Below are 17,554 nucleotides of genomic sequence, written 5' to 3'. Positions count from 1 at the left end.
CCTTGTGCACAGCGCACAAAATTGTGTGCTGTGCAAAATGAGACATCAAAACAGCTCGCATGCAACACCGTCAGCGGTTTAGTCAACGGAAGTGCGCAGTGCCGAAAAAAAAAAAATGTGAGGAGAAAAAAACGAAGGTGGTGCCTGTGACGTAGGCGTCACGTGATCCTCGAAGTCTAGTATGGGAGAACACAGGGAAGGAATTTCGCTTGCGAAGGCTAGACTGGGCGAGTGGCGAGAGTGTCTTGCTATGTAGTGGAGCTCGCCTTGCGAAATCATGGGTTTGTGGCACTGAAATATTTATATCTTGGCTATTAATGAGTCAATATGAAAGCTTTTTGCGGCAGAACGCTCCCTAGAGGACACATAACAACTTGCAGCATATTACCAAAATTTGCAATGGGGCCTGGTGAGGGGCCCTTTAACGTTAGCAAGTTTCTGTCATTACATAGTACATTATGAAGCATTTTTTATTAAAAGCACAACTGGAACATTGGAAGCATAAAAGTAGTTCCTTCACATGCACGGGGCTCTTCAGAGAGTGTAAATGATCGCTGTACAGCCTGTAAAGTATGGCTACATAAGGGACTTAGCCTACTGCACTATGCAAGTTCTCATGTTCTATGTCTTTACTATGCCTGCGGGGGTGAAAGTTAATCGTATTCTTGCTCCAATTTTATGCTTATTTGAATGGAGTTTACATTTGAAACAGTTGCAAAGTACTCGGAAAATATTCGCATTTATAAATAGTGACTATTCTGTTGGAAGACCAAATCAAATAAAGCCCTATTTGCTTAGTTTTTCGAAAGTTTCAAATATTTGCGCACCACCAAAGCTTTGTGGTGGTGGGCTTGCTAAGACGTTTTCAAGCTTTGTTGTTTGTTTGCAATGAGAAAAGTTTGTTATTGAAGACAGTCTTTTGCTTTCAAGTTTCCCAATGTAATGTCCCTTTAGTCCTAAAAACGCTTTTTAAAATGCTTGAAATGTTGTTCGTGCAGTTCACTCTTGCGAAGGCTTTATGTGCCCAATTGTTTTGATAAATAAGATTTGTACATTTTGTACTGTGCGGTTATAAAATTGTACCTACTAACACGTGCATGTTGTTGTTAAAATTAAGAAATTAAATTATTGGCTTTTATGTGCCAGAAGCACAATCTGATTACGAGGCATGTGATAGTGGGGGACTCCCAAAATTTGGGCCATCTGGGTGGTCCAAATTTGGTATACCTGGGGTTCTTTAATGTGCACGTAAATCTAAGTACACAGGTGTTTTCTCATTTCACCCCCATCGAAATGCGGCTGCCGTGGCCGGGATTCGATTACGCAACCTCATGCTTAGCAGCCCAGCACCATAGCCACTAAGCAGCCGCGGTGGATGTGCATGTTATTGTGACAGAAACATCACTATTTTCAGGTCCTATGTTGCGCCTCCATTGAAGCTTCCTTAGGTCGGGCTAACTCAGCCAAATGTACATTTTGGGCAGCGGTATTAGCGGGGAAAGCACCGTGTACATAAAGGAATCTTGTGTGATTGAATTAGTTCGATTTTTACAGCCAGCGAGGCTAACAGCGTAGATTCAAAGCAGCAGCATTTTGCTCCTGAGCACGACATCATAGGTTTGGTTCCCAGCTCTGGCGACCGGTTTCCAACAAGAGTGGAGTGCAAAAGTGCTTGCATATCTTGCTTTGCATGCACAATAAGATACCCGTTGCGCGAAATGAATCTGTAGTCACAAACTGTGGCATATCTCATAGGCTGTGATTTGCTTCAGTGTGTTAAACCCCTAAAGCAAGACATTCATGTAAGAGACAAGCATGCTGTTTATAGTGTCTCAGCCGCTTGCAAATTTTGCACTTAAGTCTGATCAATCTGGCCTTTCTGGTTTGCAGAAATCTGGAAAGTTGAATATAGAGAAACATATAGAAGCTTTTCCTTTTAATTTACTCCCATCCCAGAGTGCCGTTGTGCTAGTTCCTAACGCAAGTGTGTTTGGTTAATGTTCTGCCGAGCTCATGCCGTGCTTTGCTGTTGCTGCTCTGCACAGGCCAAGAGCAACCTGATTAACATGCGCCCGCGTACTGCAAGCTCAGACCAGCTTCGCTCCGCCAGCAAGGGAGATCTCTAGCAAGCTGCGAAGCACCAGTCGTCCCCTGTGCAGCCTTTGCTTTTTTAACGACTGGGGGGGGACGTTTTCTTCAGCAACGCACACCACTCGGAAGAGGAGTTTGCAAAGTTGGGCATCCTCAGAACGCATCTAGCCCAGAGAACGGACAACAGGCCCAACTAAGAGGCAGTGTGACAGTGTACTTATGCTGTCAATGGATGAACGCTGTTTCCGAGTGCTAGCTCACAGTTGCTTATGTGTAATCCACGTGCACTACAGAGAGGCTTCTCAGTGGCATGGCATTGCCTTGAACTGGGTGGGCACATTGTATTATTCATCTCGGTGCAAAAAAGAAAAATAATGAAAGGTGGCAGCCCTTTCTAATCGGCAACCCAAAGAGAAACCTGTGGGGGACACGTTTGGCAGCTTGGTGGCAAAGTGTGATGGTCGCACATGTTTGCCTGTTGTGTTTTGCTGCTTTTTCTCCGAAGTTTTGAAGACAGACCATTGTGAGATGTCGTAGCGGCCGGGTCTGCTGTCGCAAGAGTAGTGTACTAAATTTTGCTTTGAAGGCTTGTGCATTCAGATCATTCTAGGATGTTTCTGTGCTTCGCCTGTCACTGGTGCTTTGTTCACAAAATATTGAGACATCATAGATGTGCTCACAGTAGGTTCGTCCTTTACTACTGCAACCATGTGTATGTGCACCAGATGTTGGCTTGGCCCTCGCATATGTTTTCATGGATGATTTACCGGGCTGGGTTTGAAAAAAAAAAGTGTTCAGACACACGCAGCGCATTCATATTTGTATTTTACTGACGTAATGAAAGGAGCCAAGCATCTGCTATGGAAAAAATTTGTTTTACTCTGATGAGGTGGGCTGACTTAAAGATCATGACATATTGTACTTACTTTTATGGTAATATTTAGTAAAATCAGAGTAAAAGTCATTGGAGGGCAACTTTAGATTACAGAAGCATCGACTTGCTGCAATCTGCAATCTGAACTACTCATCGGGTTGTTAATTGACCTTTTTGGGAGCTCTTGAGTGTGCATTAAGTAATCATGCAAACATAATAGTAGCCACAATCTTTTGCTGAATTATGCTTCTTGCACAGTGTAGAATAGCAGTAGGTGCCAGTGCTGAATAGTAGTTCTACTCTGGTTACTTCATTTTGCACACTTCTTATCAAAGTCAGTATCAGCCTTTGAAGAGAGTTTAAAACTGTTACAGCATAATGGCATGAGCACTGAAGGCACATTAAATGAACTGGTGTAGTGCTGCATGTGCCTGAGGTACCTCACATTTTAGAAATTGTCACCTGAAGCATGCGCTTCTTTGCTGATAATGAATTTTGCAAAATTTGTCGATGAAGTGTATGGCACTGTAGGTGCTTTTGCATTTTAGAAATTGCCATTTGAAGTGTGCTCTTTACCACTTGATAATGAATTTGATGAAATATTTCGAAGTGCATGTTCCTACAGGGCAGTAGATTGTTTAGTGGATGAACGAGCAGGATACAATGTTGTGATCACACAAGAGCATTGACTGTACAGAACATGTGCATACACCACTGACAGAGACTGAAGCTGTATGTGGTATTGACCGTGTGATGATATATAGATAAAGGAAGCTGTGACGAGCTTTTGTTCACTTGTAAGTGATGCAAGTTTGATGTTTCAGTCACAGAGGTTCTCCCTCTCAGTTTCTTCTAATAAAGGAAATGAAATGCCAGTTGAGGTCCGTTTAAAGTTTATGTGCTCCTTGTTAAAAAAGACAGCTGGTGAAAATGACATGTGTGCCACACGGCATGTTGCATTCTCATCTTGTTGGTCTTGTGAAAATTAAGGGCAGTGCTAGCTCTACGTGCTGCACATGCTTCGTTGTGGAAGTATGCTGCATGACATAGGAGCCCCCTAGTGCGTCATTGACCTGACAATATGCACAAGAAAAAAAAGAACTTAAGTTTGTTTAGCAATTCTCTTAACAAATTTCAAAAGTTGCTTTAATAGTCGAGCAGTTTTATGGTCTACAAAATGTAGGAAATTTCAACTTATATTGTGACATTCCATCCAGCCACCGGTGCTTGTGATACTGAAATTTTTACTCCTGCAGTTTATCCGCGGTACTGCTGCACCAGTGTTATCACGGCAAACACGATTTTGCATTTCCACACACTTAAGGTTCGAAACAGGTGAATTGTAGCCTCACTTGACCAAAGACACATGTTGACACAAACGACATGAGGTATTCTATTTAGGCCATGGCATTTTTAAATGAAAGCGTATGAACTGCACTTCCAGGTGAAATCACAGCAACTTGTTCTATTCTAGAAACACTAGCAGGATCTTGTGCATTACACCTGTGAGATATGCCTGTAAGAGAATCGAGGAATCGAAAGTGCTTACAAACCTCTTGGGCAGCCGCTGTTTATGTATTAAGCTTGTATGCCACATTGCATGCATGCTTCGTTACAACATCCACTGGTCCTGCCATGTGGCTGGCTAGCCTTCGTGTCTGTAGAAATATGTCTTCACGAGAGAAGTGCTTGCAGTGTTCTCTTAACATTCCGTTTAAGAAATAGTAGAGCTCTGTGATCTGAGCAATGCTGTTTGTGGATGTGGGCTTTTCTGCATAACAAGTCTGCAAAGAGGGGGCAGACGACACCTTTTTGCTTGGTTCCTATCGGTAATGCTGCTGACGGGCATGGTGCGATGCTTGTCGTGTCCCTACCACGGGGACTTTGTGGGAAGAGCAGGACAGTTTGCTCTTTCGTCTTTTTTGTTATTATTTATTTTGTTATAATTTCTTTTTTTCCCTTGTTTTAACGAATTGACGATCGCTGTGTGCTCTTGTTTGGGCATGTATGTGCATTTTTTTGCACCATGCGCTGTATGCACCGCGTGCTATCTTGTGTGCAGCATCACTTGTCAGACAAGAGAGGCTGTACAGAGTTTACATGTACATGTGCGCGCCTGCGTGAGCTGTTTTTTTTTCCTTGTGTTTGTGTCCGTGCGTGCATTTGTATGAGAAATAAAAAGTGTAATACACACAACGTCTGTGCGTGTGTATGAAATCTAGCCGCTTGGTATAAGCATTGCGGACTCCTCATTTTCCGTGCAGGCCTAATTTACCTACATAGTGGTCTCTGGTAACACATTGATGTAGGCAAATAGCCTGCTAACTACAGTCAAGCCACAAAATGTGGTTATTGTTGCTTTGAAATTTGGCCACTAACTCCGTAGAGCTTCCATTTTAGACAGGCAGTTCTCCTGAAAAGATTGCCTGTGTTTCGCTGGTTTCTATAGTCCTTGTTCCTTGTACAGGTAAGGTGATAAGCTAATACTAAAAATTAGAGGCCTGTGTTAATTACCTCTACTTGTTTGAATCTTATGAAGTACATTATAGTTGGTTATATTAGGTCTTTCCTGTCTAGCAAAAATGTTTTGTCCCTATTTCAACACGGTTTCACTAAGGGAAAATTTACGACTCTGCCACTTACCGCTCTGCAGGATTTTTTAGTGACATTGGATCACTCGGAGCAAATAGATCAGTGTTTTATTGACTTTAGCAAAGCATTCTACAAAGTATCGTGTGAAGTTGTGATGCATAAACTTGAATTTATTGGTCTTCCTCGTTATTTAATAATAACCATGGTGTTTCTTGATGCTTTTGTCCCCCCCCCTCTTATGTAATACCCTGAAAGGGGTCCTTAAGGGACAATAAATGATTTAGTGAAGAGGGTGGAAGCGTATCTTCAAAATCGAAGTCCGTTTGCTGTGGTGGATGATCAGGCTTCCGATATTCTTTGTTTCTTCTGGTGTGCCACAGGACATTGTGCTGGGTCCTCTGCTATTTTTAGTGCATGTAAATGACTTAATTAGTGTCTAATCCTGTGTGTACATATCTTTTTGCAAGTATAAGGAAATATTGTGTGAAAGTCGCCATGCTGTTTTTTCAGGACCAGTTGAAAGTTGCGCAGTGGTGTCAAACACGAGACATGGAAATTAACATTCAAAAGACAGTCTTACTAAGAATCACATGCATAGTACAGTTCAGTATCTATGTCTGTACATATCACAATCAACAAATAGTACAGGTAACTGAGCACAAATATTTAGGTGCTATGCTCAATTCAAAAGTTTCCTTGTCAGCTCATGTTTCTGACATTTGTGCATCAGCCTTTTAAAGTTGTTTTTATGGGGACAATTGGGAAAAAGCTGCAACAAAGCTGAGATTATTGGTTTGTAATACATGTATCATGTCTAAAATAGAATATGCCTCTGTAATTTGGGATACCCAAACTAAACAAGATACACAAAAGCTAAGGGATACTACAAAGGAAAGCTGCGAGATTTATTCATGGGAAATATAAAAGGAACGACTCCCCTACTAAGCTAATGCATGATAATGACATTCCAACATTACGAATGCACAGAAATTATGCTCGCATAGTGTGTCTGAATAATATTTTAAAGAGTAAACTAGACATTCCCATACCTTCATATTGTCACGTGGTAGTTACGGTCGAGGACAGCAAGAAAACTGGGAATGGCGAAACTAACTTTATTGGGTGAACCTGTGCCCAGAAAAACGGGCGACACTCAAAGCTCAACGAAAGCGGCGAACATAGTCGGCCATCGTAGACAATCTGATCAGCAGGTCAAGCGCGTCTGCTTTTATACACGAGCCATCAAAGGTTCCAGAGTAATCGCCGGTGCCCACGTGTCTTCCAGAAAGTTCTACACAATTCGCGTCGCACGTGCAATCATATTACACGATCTTGGGTGACTACAGACAGCATGAAAGAACAATCGATAACATTCTAGAAACTTTCCATACATGCAGGTGCGTCCCGCGCTGAGCGATAACATTTGTGAGACAGTGGAGTTTTAGAATAGGGGCCCCAAACGTTTTGGGACCCCAAAGAAATAGCGTCGAAGCCATTGCGCATGCGCGAGACGCAAACTGCGTTTGGGTTTTGCGTTGGGAACGCTATTTCGCCGATTTAGCGGGAGCCCGAATAGCGGCCCCAAAAACTTTGCGTCAGCAAACATGGCGGCACCCATCGAAGCGACGGCTCTAACCTAGCACCAAACTGGGTTCGATTCGTGGTAACGCATGAAGTTCGCAAGCTAGGAGAAGTGACTGTGGTTATCGCTTTCTCTCAACTAGCGTTTGTTATTAAGATTGATTCATTAGGCGCCGCTGATTCCGAATTCGATTGTGGATTTTATGGCTCGTAGGCCTAACACGGCTAAGCTTGGCTTGTGAAAGCACGTAAAGTTGGTTTGCTCAAAACTAAGCGAACTAATTGTTTGCTGCTTACAGAATAACCTCTAAATTGTAATTAAACTCGAATACACGCAAGTAAAAATTACTATTGCTATCATAAAATGGTATATATTTAATTATTTCTAATAGCTTTTCTTTGACGCCGTAGTGGCGCTGTCAGCGCAAGACGCTATCCGCAAACGTAAAACCCTATTCTAAAACTCTTCACTCCTGCGTGGCCCAACGCTAACACCCGCAAAGCTCTTTGGGGCCCCAAACTATTGGGGCCCCTATTCTAAAACTCTCTAGTGAAAAGCGGTCTCCCGGAAAAAAGATACAAGCTGACGTGTCTTTGCCCTCCTCTCAAAAAGCATCGTCCCAATGCTACAAACATATCAGGAGAGCAAAAAACAAAAGGACACTTACTAAACAGTAACAAAACAACAAAGAAACAAAGTCCAAAAAAAGAAAGTCCAAAGTTGAGCTATGCAACGTCTCAAAGTTCGTTAGCGCTGGCAGAACGGCTCAAGTCGAAAAGTTTGTGGGTGGTTTTTTACGTCAAAACAAAAGTTGAACTGTTGAAAATTACGAATACAAGCTGCTTTGAAAACAAGAACGTGAAACATCTTTTTATTTTTTATTTTTGCGATTTTCTGTTGCGCCTTGCCTCCAAGCGGCCGCCGGCAGAAGCTGAAATTAAACGTCGTGACACCCTCGCGCACGCGCGGCCAAGGTCAGCCACAGCCGTCGCTCTCTTCCCGGAGTGTGGGCCCCTTGCAGCATTTGTTTATCGCCGTCGGCGATGTTTGCACGTAGTCCTTCATGCACGCATGTACCCACAGTCGTCGATCGGTACTGACTCATTGGTCGCGGCGGAAGGAAATGCCCAGACATTACTGCGCCCAAAGCATTGTCTGTTGTGACATGCCGTCGCACACGTTTCCCAGAGACGAGGAGGCGCGTAAATTTTGGATACGTGCCTGTCAGCCATCACGTCCAGCATGGAGACTTGAAAAAAATTGCTTCATTTGCGCGGGCCACTTCGTCGCCGATGATTATGCGACCAGCCCGGCTGTGCTTTCTGAAAAGCCTTGGCATCCCGCTCAAAAGGCTCCTGTTGAGGCATAGAATTCAAAGAGCAGGTGCTTAGTGATGCATTCGTAACTCTCAGGTGTGTTCGCCACCTTTTGTTGCTCTGTGCAACAGATCCTCTCTCTTTCTGTAGTCATGTAGCCGCAGTGGTGACTGCAGGAGCGCCTGTTGAAAGAAGGCAAAATACCCTTTCATTGGTTGTGCAAGAACAGATATTCTCGCGTTGTGACAGAAATTGTTCACCCTGCGGATGCATGTCTTTGTCACAAAACAAAATAGTAATGTTGCGTACACTTTCGCTGCGTCTAATATTGAATGAAAGCATATGAGCGCTGTTTCAATGGATCAAATATACAAAACACAGCCAGTGAATGAGCGCCAGACAATAGCATGCATGTGTAGTAATCTAAAATGCGCAGCGCATTTATCTACGTACATACATTGCCTTTTCACACGTTGCTTTTTAACCTGAAGCAAAAAAAAGACGGATTTTTATAGGTCACTGCATGATCATGCATCGCGTTTTATTGATTGTTCGTGCAGCAGTTCCATAGTAAATAGAGAGTTTTAGTTTAGGGGACCCAAAGAAGTAGCGTCGAAGCCACTGCGCATGCGCGAGACGCAAACTGCGTTTGGGTTTTGCGTTGGGAACGCTATTTCACCGAATTAGCGGTAGCCCAAATAGCGGCTTCAAAGGCTTTGCGTCAGCAAACATGGCGGCACCCATCGAAGCGAGGCTCCAACCTAGCACCAAACGGTTCGATTCGTGGTAACGCGTGAAGTTCGCAAGTTAGGAGAAGTGACTGCGGTTATTGCTTTCTCTATACTAGCGTGCGTTATGAAGATTGATTCATTAGACGCCGCCACGGAGGAAGGAAACTAAGGAGAGGCCCTACCCCCTCCGCGCGCTAGGAGAAAAGTGTGGCGGAAATGACGTAGTAGGTTCTCATTCTTTTGCTGCTTTTTTGGTTTTTTTTGTTGTATGGCCACGCCTTTTGGGCCACAATGGCGGCGTTGTTATGGTTTTGAGCGCTCACACGTGTTGCTCTAGTAGGTTTCGGGCCGTGGCAAAGGCGCTGAGTGGGCGGGTTTGCGTTAGTCACCGTGTCTTGTTGCGCTGTGTTACCTGCACCGTACTCTGCCAGATGTTGCGCGAGCGCGCGCGACACCACGCGCAACGCGGCGTGGTTTCGCGAAAGATGTAAACAAGAGAGGAGGGTGGCCCAAAAGGCGGAGCATCGCCATGAGCAACGCCAAATTCCGGCTTCACTTTTGCTTCACAAAGAGTGACGTCAGGGCCTCTCCTTAGTTTCCTTCCTCCGTGGACGCCGCTGATTCCGAATTCGATTGTGGATTTTAGGGCTCGTATGCCTAACACGGCTAAGCTTGGCTGGTGAAGGCACGTAAAGTTGGTTTGCTCAAAACTAAGCGCAACTAATTGTTTGCTGCTTACAGAATAACATCTAAATTGTAATTGAACGCGAATACGCACAAGTCAAAAGTACTATTCATATCATAAAATGGTATATTTTATTTATTTCTAATAGCTTTTCTTTGACGCCGTAGTGGCGTTGTCAGCGCAAGACGCTATCCGCAAACGCAAAACTCCTGCGTGTATCGGGCATGCGCTGTCTGCGCTACCTTATCAGGACAGCACTGATATCACGCGTGCGTTTGACTATTTAAGAGCGTGCCAACAAACCCTTCGCTGCTTCTTGTTCCTGCCATCGTGTAGTTGCCTCGATCTTTACCAGACACACGTCGCACACGTTACATGGTGTCAGGAGTCGGCACTTCGGGTCGAAGCGTGGATCCGGCGGAGCCCCAACGATGGAACTACTGAAGGCACCGCCACCCTTGCAACTTACCGGCAATCTCTCTGAGCAATGGAAGCGCTTCAAACAGAAGTTTGACTTGTTCATAGTGGCAACCACGACGAAGGAGCAACTCCGCACGGAAGCTGCAAAAGCGGCACTCCTGAGTGTGGCTGGTGACGAAGCACTTGACGTGTTCAACACGTTCAAGTTTGAAGCACAAGAATCCAAGGAAGACTACGGAACAATGGTTGAAAAGTTCGAGTCTTACTGCTCTGAGGTAAGCGACGAAGTGCATGAGCGATATCTGTTTCGCTCGAGGAAGCAGGCAGATGGGGAACCGTTCGAAAAATTTCTTCGTGACCTAAAAAAGCAAGCTGGGCAGTGCAATTTCGGAGAACAGCGTGATTCAGTGATCCGGGATCAAATAGTGTTCGGCACGAATAACTCAGTTGCGCGAAAAAATGCTTCGCGAACAACAGTTGACTCTATGAAGGCGGAAGAATTTTGCAAAGTCGCCGAATCTATGGCGCAACGAAACGAGGTCCGGAGGGCCACGGACAGCCACATTGACGCTATTGCGGGGCCCGCAACTGCACCGAAAAGCAGAAACGCCGAAGATGGCAACAAACAGTACCGCTGCACAAAGTGCGACCGGCGGCACAGACCAAGGCAGTGTCCTGCATACGGAAAGAAATGCAACGTATGCCACTTGCCCAATCATTTTGTGGTGTGCTGTCGAAAAACGTCCAAAATTGCCGAAGTCAGCAAAGACCACTTTGACGATAACTTCGACATCCTAGAAGTTGGTGTTGGGAACAGAAATGCCAAAGACTGGATAGTGGAAGCCGAGGTCAAGGGCAAGAAGGTCTCCTTCAAGGTAGACACCGGGTCACAAGTCAGCTTACTGCCGTTTTCGGCATACCGGAAAATGCGTGCGGCGGGACCGTTGACTGCTGCTACCTCGGTACTACGGGCCTACAACGGAGGCGTCATAACACACTTCGGAGCAACGTCGCAGGAGGTGACGGTAGGAAATACTTCCGCCACAGCCCAGTTCTTTGTCGTAAAACACGGCAGTCAAGCCATACTAGGACTGGAAGCGAGTGAAGCCTTGGGCCTTTTTCAACGCACAGTGGCCACTGTAAGCGCCTCAACAGACTACGAAGCAGTGACGAATTTCCAGCACCTCTTCCAGGGATTAGGCTGCTTGAAGCAACCATACAGCATGGTTCTGCAACCAACAGCGGTTCCTGTCGTTCAACCAGCGCGGCGTATTCCGCTATTCCTGCGGGGCCCTCTTCAGGAAGAGCTGCGAAGACTGGAGCGCGAGGCCATCATCGTAAAGGAGAACGACCCCACGAACTGGGTATAAGCCCTTTGGTTACCGTCAAGAAAAAGGACGTCAGAATTAGAATTTGCATGGACCCCCGGAAAATTAATGAGAACATAAAAAGAGAACACTTCCAGCTCCCAAGGCGCGAGGATATGGAAGGGGAATTGGCCGGCGCAACTGTATTTAGTTGCTTGGACGCAAACTCCGGCTTCCGCCAGATCGCACTTGACGAGCAGACGTCGAAAATATGCACTTTTGCTACTCCTTTTGGCAGCTACCGTTACCTCCGATTGCCCTTCGGCATCGCCTCAGTGCCTGAAATATTTCAAAGGACGATGACTCAAGTATTTGAAGGCCTTCCCGGTGTACATGTGTACATTGACGATATTTTGGTATGGGGAGCAAACAAACAGCATGCAGCATGACCAGAGAGTGGTTGCGGTCTCGAAAGCGGCCGGAAAAGCAGGTTTAACGTTCAACGCAAAAAAATGCCGGTTTGGTGTTACGGAAATACAATTCCTGGGCGATATCTTTGGACGTGACGGCATCTCGCCAGACCCAAAACTTATGAAAAGCTTGCTTGAAACGCCGGAACCCAAAACCAAATGTGATGTTCAGCGCATGCTCGGTGTAATCAACTACTTTGCAAAGTACGTGCCACGGCTTTCTGAGCGGACTGCGCTTCTCCGAGCGCTTATCAAAGCACACGCAGTATTTGAGTGGACTAAAAACCACAGAAAAGAGTGGAAAGGTATCACTCAAATTCTAACCATGACACCCGTACTCGCCATCTTTGATCCCCAAAGGCAGTCTAAAATAACATGTGATGCATCAAAAGATGGCATGGGTGCAGCGCTCTTGCAGTGTCACGATGGTGATAAGGGGCACCCAGTGGCATATGCATCCCGTGCGCTAACACAAGCTGAGCAGCGTTACGCGCAGATTGAAAAGGAGACTCTCAGCATTTCGTTCGGCTGTGAGAAGTTTCACCACTTCGTGTACGGGCACAAAGTTTATTGAAACTGACCATAAACCGTTGCTATCTAATGCTGCGAACGGGATCTGCGACATGCCTCCCCGCCTTCAGAGGTTTTTTTAAGACTTCTGAAATATGATTTCGTTTTGCAGTACGTACCAGGAAAACACCTCGTCTTGGCCGACATGCTGTCAAGATCGGCTCCGGCTAGTCACGAGGACATCGCTGGCGCCGCTGACGACGTGGAAGTACACGCAGTGCAAGTCCTGGACTATTTGGTCACGGGAGCTACGCGACAGAAGCTGGTGCAAGAAACTGCGCGGGACGGTTACTTGAGCACTGTCATCTCCAATTTGTCAAGCGGTGAGAGCCTGCAGGGTGAACTCAAGCCGTTTTCGTCAGAGCTTTCCGTCGTGGACGGTATATTGCTGAAAGGAGCAAAAGTGGTTATACCTAAATGCATGCGGCGTGAAATCCTAGGACGAATTCATACTGGGCACCTAGGATTGCAGAAATATGCAAAGAAAGAGCACGACGTTTGGTTTTTTGGCCTGAGCTCAGCAGCGACTTATCCCTGCTGATTCAGAGTTGCTCTACTTGTCGGAAGTTTTCATGCAAGCAACCGAAAGAACCCTTACTCATGCGCCCAATCCCATTATGCGCATGGGTTCGAGTTGGTGTAGACATTTTTCTTTTGGGGGAAGTTCCTACGTCGTAGCGTTTGACGCGCTTTCAAACTTCCCGGAAGTCCACAAGCTCCAGGACACCACTGCAAGAGCAACAATTTCCGCACTTAGCGCAATGTTTGCCAGGTATGGCTGTACCTCTGGAGGTGTGCACCGACAACGGGCCGCAGTTTTCAAGTTATGAATTTGCAGAACTCGCAAGAAAATATGACTTCGCTCATGTCACATCCAGTCCGCGCTTCCCACAGTCCAACGGTCTGGCAGAGAAAGGGGTACAGATCGTGAAACGCCTCTTAAAGAAAAGTGAAGACTCACGCGAAGACTTGGTTAGGCTTGTTGGCCTACCGCTCTACACCGCTTGTGGACGGCCGATCACATCGAGAACTTCAAGGCAGGCGTCTCAGGTCGAATGTACCCGATTTTGGCGACGTGCAGCCTACGCCAGTCAAAAACATCGTCAGAACAACGGCGGAAAGCATTTGTCACCTTTGGACAAAGGGTCGATCGTAAGGCTCAGGGACACAACATGGTCCCCGAAAGGTATTGTGATGGGTAGAACTTCTCCGAGGTCCTACAACGTGGAAACAGGAGGTGGTTGGGTGTTTAGACGTAACAGACGGCATCTCTTTCAGACTCGCGAACAGTGGACAGCAGACGAGAGTGATGATGATGATGACTGCGGTTCGTCTTGCAACTTGTGCACTGACTAGCGCAAGTAACTGCGTTGATATTACACCGTGGCAGCCTACACATCCGCATCCTCAAGCGTCGTCCGCCGATGGCCCGGCACTAACTACAGCGCACCACGTGCTATCTCCTCCTAGGCCGACGCTAGTCCCAAGAAGGTCGGGTCGCACTAGTAGGCCACCGCAGCGGCTTCGGCATGACGCGGCCTTTAATCAAGTAACCTGAACTGTTGTGCTTCTTCGTTACCCATCAGAGGATGTATCGGGCATGCGCTGTCTGCGCTACCTTATCAGGACAGCACTGACATCACGCGTGCGTCTGACTATTTAAGAGCGTGCCAATAAACCCTTGGCTGCTTCTTGTTCCTGCCATCGCGTCGTTGCCTCGATCTTTACCAGACACACGTCGCACACGTTACAACCTGCAAAGCTCTTTGGGGCCCCAAACTATTGGGGCCCCTATTCTAAAGCTCTCATGTCACAGCCAAAGTCTTTCCTTTCTCTATGGCTACAGAATCGATGTATCTAAGCGATCTGGTCAACGGATCCCTTGTGCAGCCGCCCATCTCAACGAGTTCAACCAGTAAATGGCTTCTCGTGGCGTGAATGCTACAGTAGCCGTAAACACAGGGCTAGGAAACGGCTGGAAAATTCTTCACATGCCGTGCCTCGTCGCGCAAAAACGAAGTGCGCAGCGGTCGAAAGCCGACAGCGTAGGTGAGCACAAAGCGATGAACTACGACGCTACTCACGACCCAGCAGTAATAGCTGCCTTTCTGCCTCAACGCGGGTCACGAAAATAGGCATTTTACATCCTACGTAACATAACTACGAACTGCTGCCGCCAGCGCTGGATTAAGGCGGGGGGGGGGGGGGGGGGAGGGGGCTAAGGGAGCTGCAGCCCAGGGCCTCACCTCGGGCAGTAGGAGAAGGGGGGCCTATTTATTCTAACATGCTTAGTGTATGGAACCATGGGCAACTGAACTTCGAGCGACATGTATGAAGCGAGAAAACCCGAACGAGCAGACGGGGCCCCCCGCCTAATGTAAACAGCATGCGTTTAGCCTGATCATTTGGGGAGAGCTTGTCGAGCTGCCAACACAGGAATCCCCCGCCACCCCGGCGGGGCCCTCTTTCTTACGAAGCGAGGTGCATTTGCTTGGAAGTGTTTTCTTTGTTTCCTGTTATTTCGTCTGTCCAGTGCTGTCTGGAGAGGAGGGGCAAGGGGGAAACACCTAAAACATGTAATGTGGGATGAGGACCTAAATCTCCCTTGCCCCTCCTCACCACCACGCCACCCTCCACCTTAAGTAGTTCCGCCGCTGTCCTTCTCATAGAAAGGATGTGCTGCAGTACCCAACAGTGCCTCCCATGCGACTTTTCTTTACAGTGATGGTAATTTGGGCGGGGGAGGGTGAGTCCGATAGCAGATGATGATGAGTCTGATGGCAGAGTCTAGGCAAGAAACAAGACGTCACATGTGCTTTTGTCCGCGGGCCGTGGGGCATAGAATGTTTACTGTTCAGGCTAGGGCTGTGGAAGAGTGAAGGGCGAAGTGGAGAGCTGGACACAAAGGCCTTTCTCCAGGGCCCATTTCTGCCTAGTGGCTGCACACCTTCGCGCGCGCTCGACGGAAAAAGTAGGTCAGACTGGTCGCCGAACTTTCCAGAAAGAAGTAGAAAAAGATGACTCAGAGGGCGCGTAACGAGGGCGCGTAACTTTGCCCGCGCTAGGGGTCGCCCTCTCCCCTTCGTTCTCGCACTCGGCGTCGACGGGGCGAAAGAAAAATCGAGAACCTCCCAGAACAGAGGATTGCTCCTAGCCAATAGGAAGACGAGACCGGAACGGGAGAAGGAGTGAGTTTGCACGGAGGAGGGAATTTGTACGAGGAACTCTATGCGTATGTGAATGCCTGCTTTGGCGCTAGTGACAGAGACGCGGCGCGCGTCTATAAAAGAAGGTTGATCGCGGGCTGCGATTCAGCCGCGAGCCGCCAATTAAGCTTGCATAAACCCGCCCGCTGAGGAGCTCCGAGGGCACTCACCACTGTCGGCCAGCCACGGACCATCCAGGCAGCGTGCGCCAGTCATCGGGACGGTCACCGTTGGACACCCGCGGTCGCGTCAGACTGACGAAGTGCCTGGTGAACAATTAGCGTCCATTCATGCGAAAATGCTCGGTCGGAAGCCTCGAAGTGGTGCGTCTGAACGAAAGGTGAAGTTAGAAAGAGAAGAGCGTGAAAAGAAGCTACCAAGGAATACAAAGCACCTACTGAATGCAGCTTCCGTGGAGCAGTATGATGGATCTACCCAGAGTCCGTGTCAAACTCCCAATAGTACCAACTGGGCTTCTGTGGAGGACTTGCCAACTCCATCACCACGGTTTCCTGGCAAGAAGCAAGGTTTGACTTATCTTGGTTGTCTGGATCCTGTGATAACGGTGCCAACCTCGGTCGTCCATATTTCTGAGCAACCGACGCTAAGCGAGCCCTGTCCCGTTCCTGAGTCAGCAACGTCTATGCTACTCGGCTGGGCCCCTGCCACAGAGCTCCAGGTGTCCGGTCCGCCACGCCCGATTTCTACTACTGCTGATCAACAGGTGCCAAACCTCCCCGATGAGCCTCCTTCTGCTGACCAGCGCCAGGAAACAACACTCCAAGAACCGACTCACTTGTTTCCTGTTAGTTTGGCTTCAAATAATCATGTTCCCATCCACAAAGTGTGCCTCGAGAGGACGAATGACACGGCTTCTCGTTGCGGCAACAGGGAAGTACAGACACCGCCGCAGCAAGAGGTACGTTGCGAGATTCTCCGAAGTGACCCTGCTAAGTGGCCGGACGTTATTACTGACAGCTTTCGGAGTGTATGCCTGGAGAAAGGGTCATTGTATTTTCAAAATAGAGCAGAAAATTTTCCGTCTTCCGAAAGGCAATACAAAACTTAGAAACGCTATATGTCACCTCATCTTTTCGTGCGAAAGGCTGTAAATGGGGAGGCGTACGAGCGACACTGGTTAATGTACTCAGAGTCCAAAGGTTCCGTTTACTGTTTCATGTGCAAACTAATTTCGATTTCAAGCAACTCCAGTGCTTTCACCATGCACGGCTTTTCTGTTTGGAAAGGAGCAGAAGAAAAGGTTTGCGCACATGAAAATAGCGTCGAGCACCGCAACTACGTGGCAGCATGGCTCGCCCGCTCTAACTCGAGCAGCACAATTGACACGAAGCTGGTTAAGCATCTTGTCACTGAGACCGCTTACTGGACAGAGGTGTTGAAGCGCGTAGTCGTTGTAGTTAAGCTTCTAGCTGGGCGCAAATCAACCTAGCGTTTAGAGGCAGCGAGGAGATTTTTGGTTCACCGAGAAATGGCAATTATATGGGAGTGCTTGAGGCCATTGCTAAGTTTGATCCCTTTCTAGAGGAGCGCATCAAATGCTGCGGGAACAAAGGAAAAGGTCACCCATCGTATCTATCGAAAAGCATTTGTGATGAATTTATCGAGCACATGGCAAAGGCTGTCAAGGAACGTCTCGTTGACGAAGTGAACCGCGGAAAATACTTCTCTTTAATTCTTGATTCGACTCCA

General features: G+C 47.2%; 1 protein-coding gene across 5 annotated transcripts in view; it reads left to right on the top strand.

Annotated features, from left to right (window-relative positions):
• Klc (kinesin light chain) overlaps positions 1-5,161 on the top strand; it is a 147,831-nt gene extending 142,670 nt beyond the window's left edge. For 4 of the 5 annotated variants that reach the window (XM_055073105.2, XM_055073107.2, XM_055073104.2 and 1 more), the window contains one exon: positions 2,046-5,161. In XM_055073105.2, coding sequence (XP_054929080.1) covers positions 2,046-2,126 — 81 coding nt within the window. In that variant the 3' untranslated portion in view covers positions 2,127-5,161. The remainder of the gene's footprint in view (positions 1-2,045) is intronic. The other variant, XM_050182192.3, reaches the window with a different exon arrangement.
• Positions 5,162-17,554: the final 12,393 nt, after the last annotated feature.

Source organism: Dermacentor andersoni, chromosome 7 (genome assembly GCF_023375885.2).
Source record: "Dermacentor andersoni chromosome 7, qqDerAnde1_hic_scaffold, whole genome shotgun sequence".
NCBI classification, from domain to species: Eukaryota; Metazoa; Arthropoda; class Arachnida; order Ixodida; family Ixodidae; genus Dermacentor; species Dermacentor andersoni.
The sequence above is the reverse complement of the archived record's forward strand: the minus strand, read 5'-3'. Positions and strand labels throughout refer to the sequence as shown.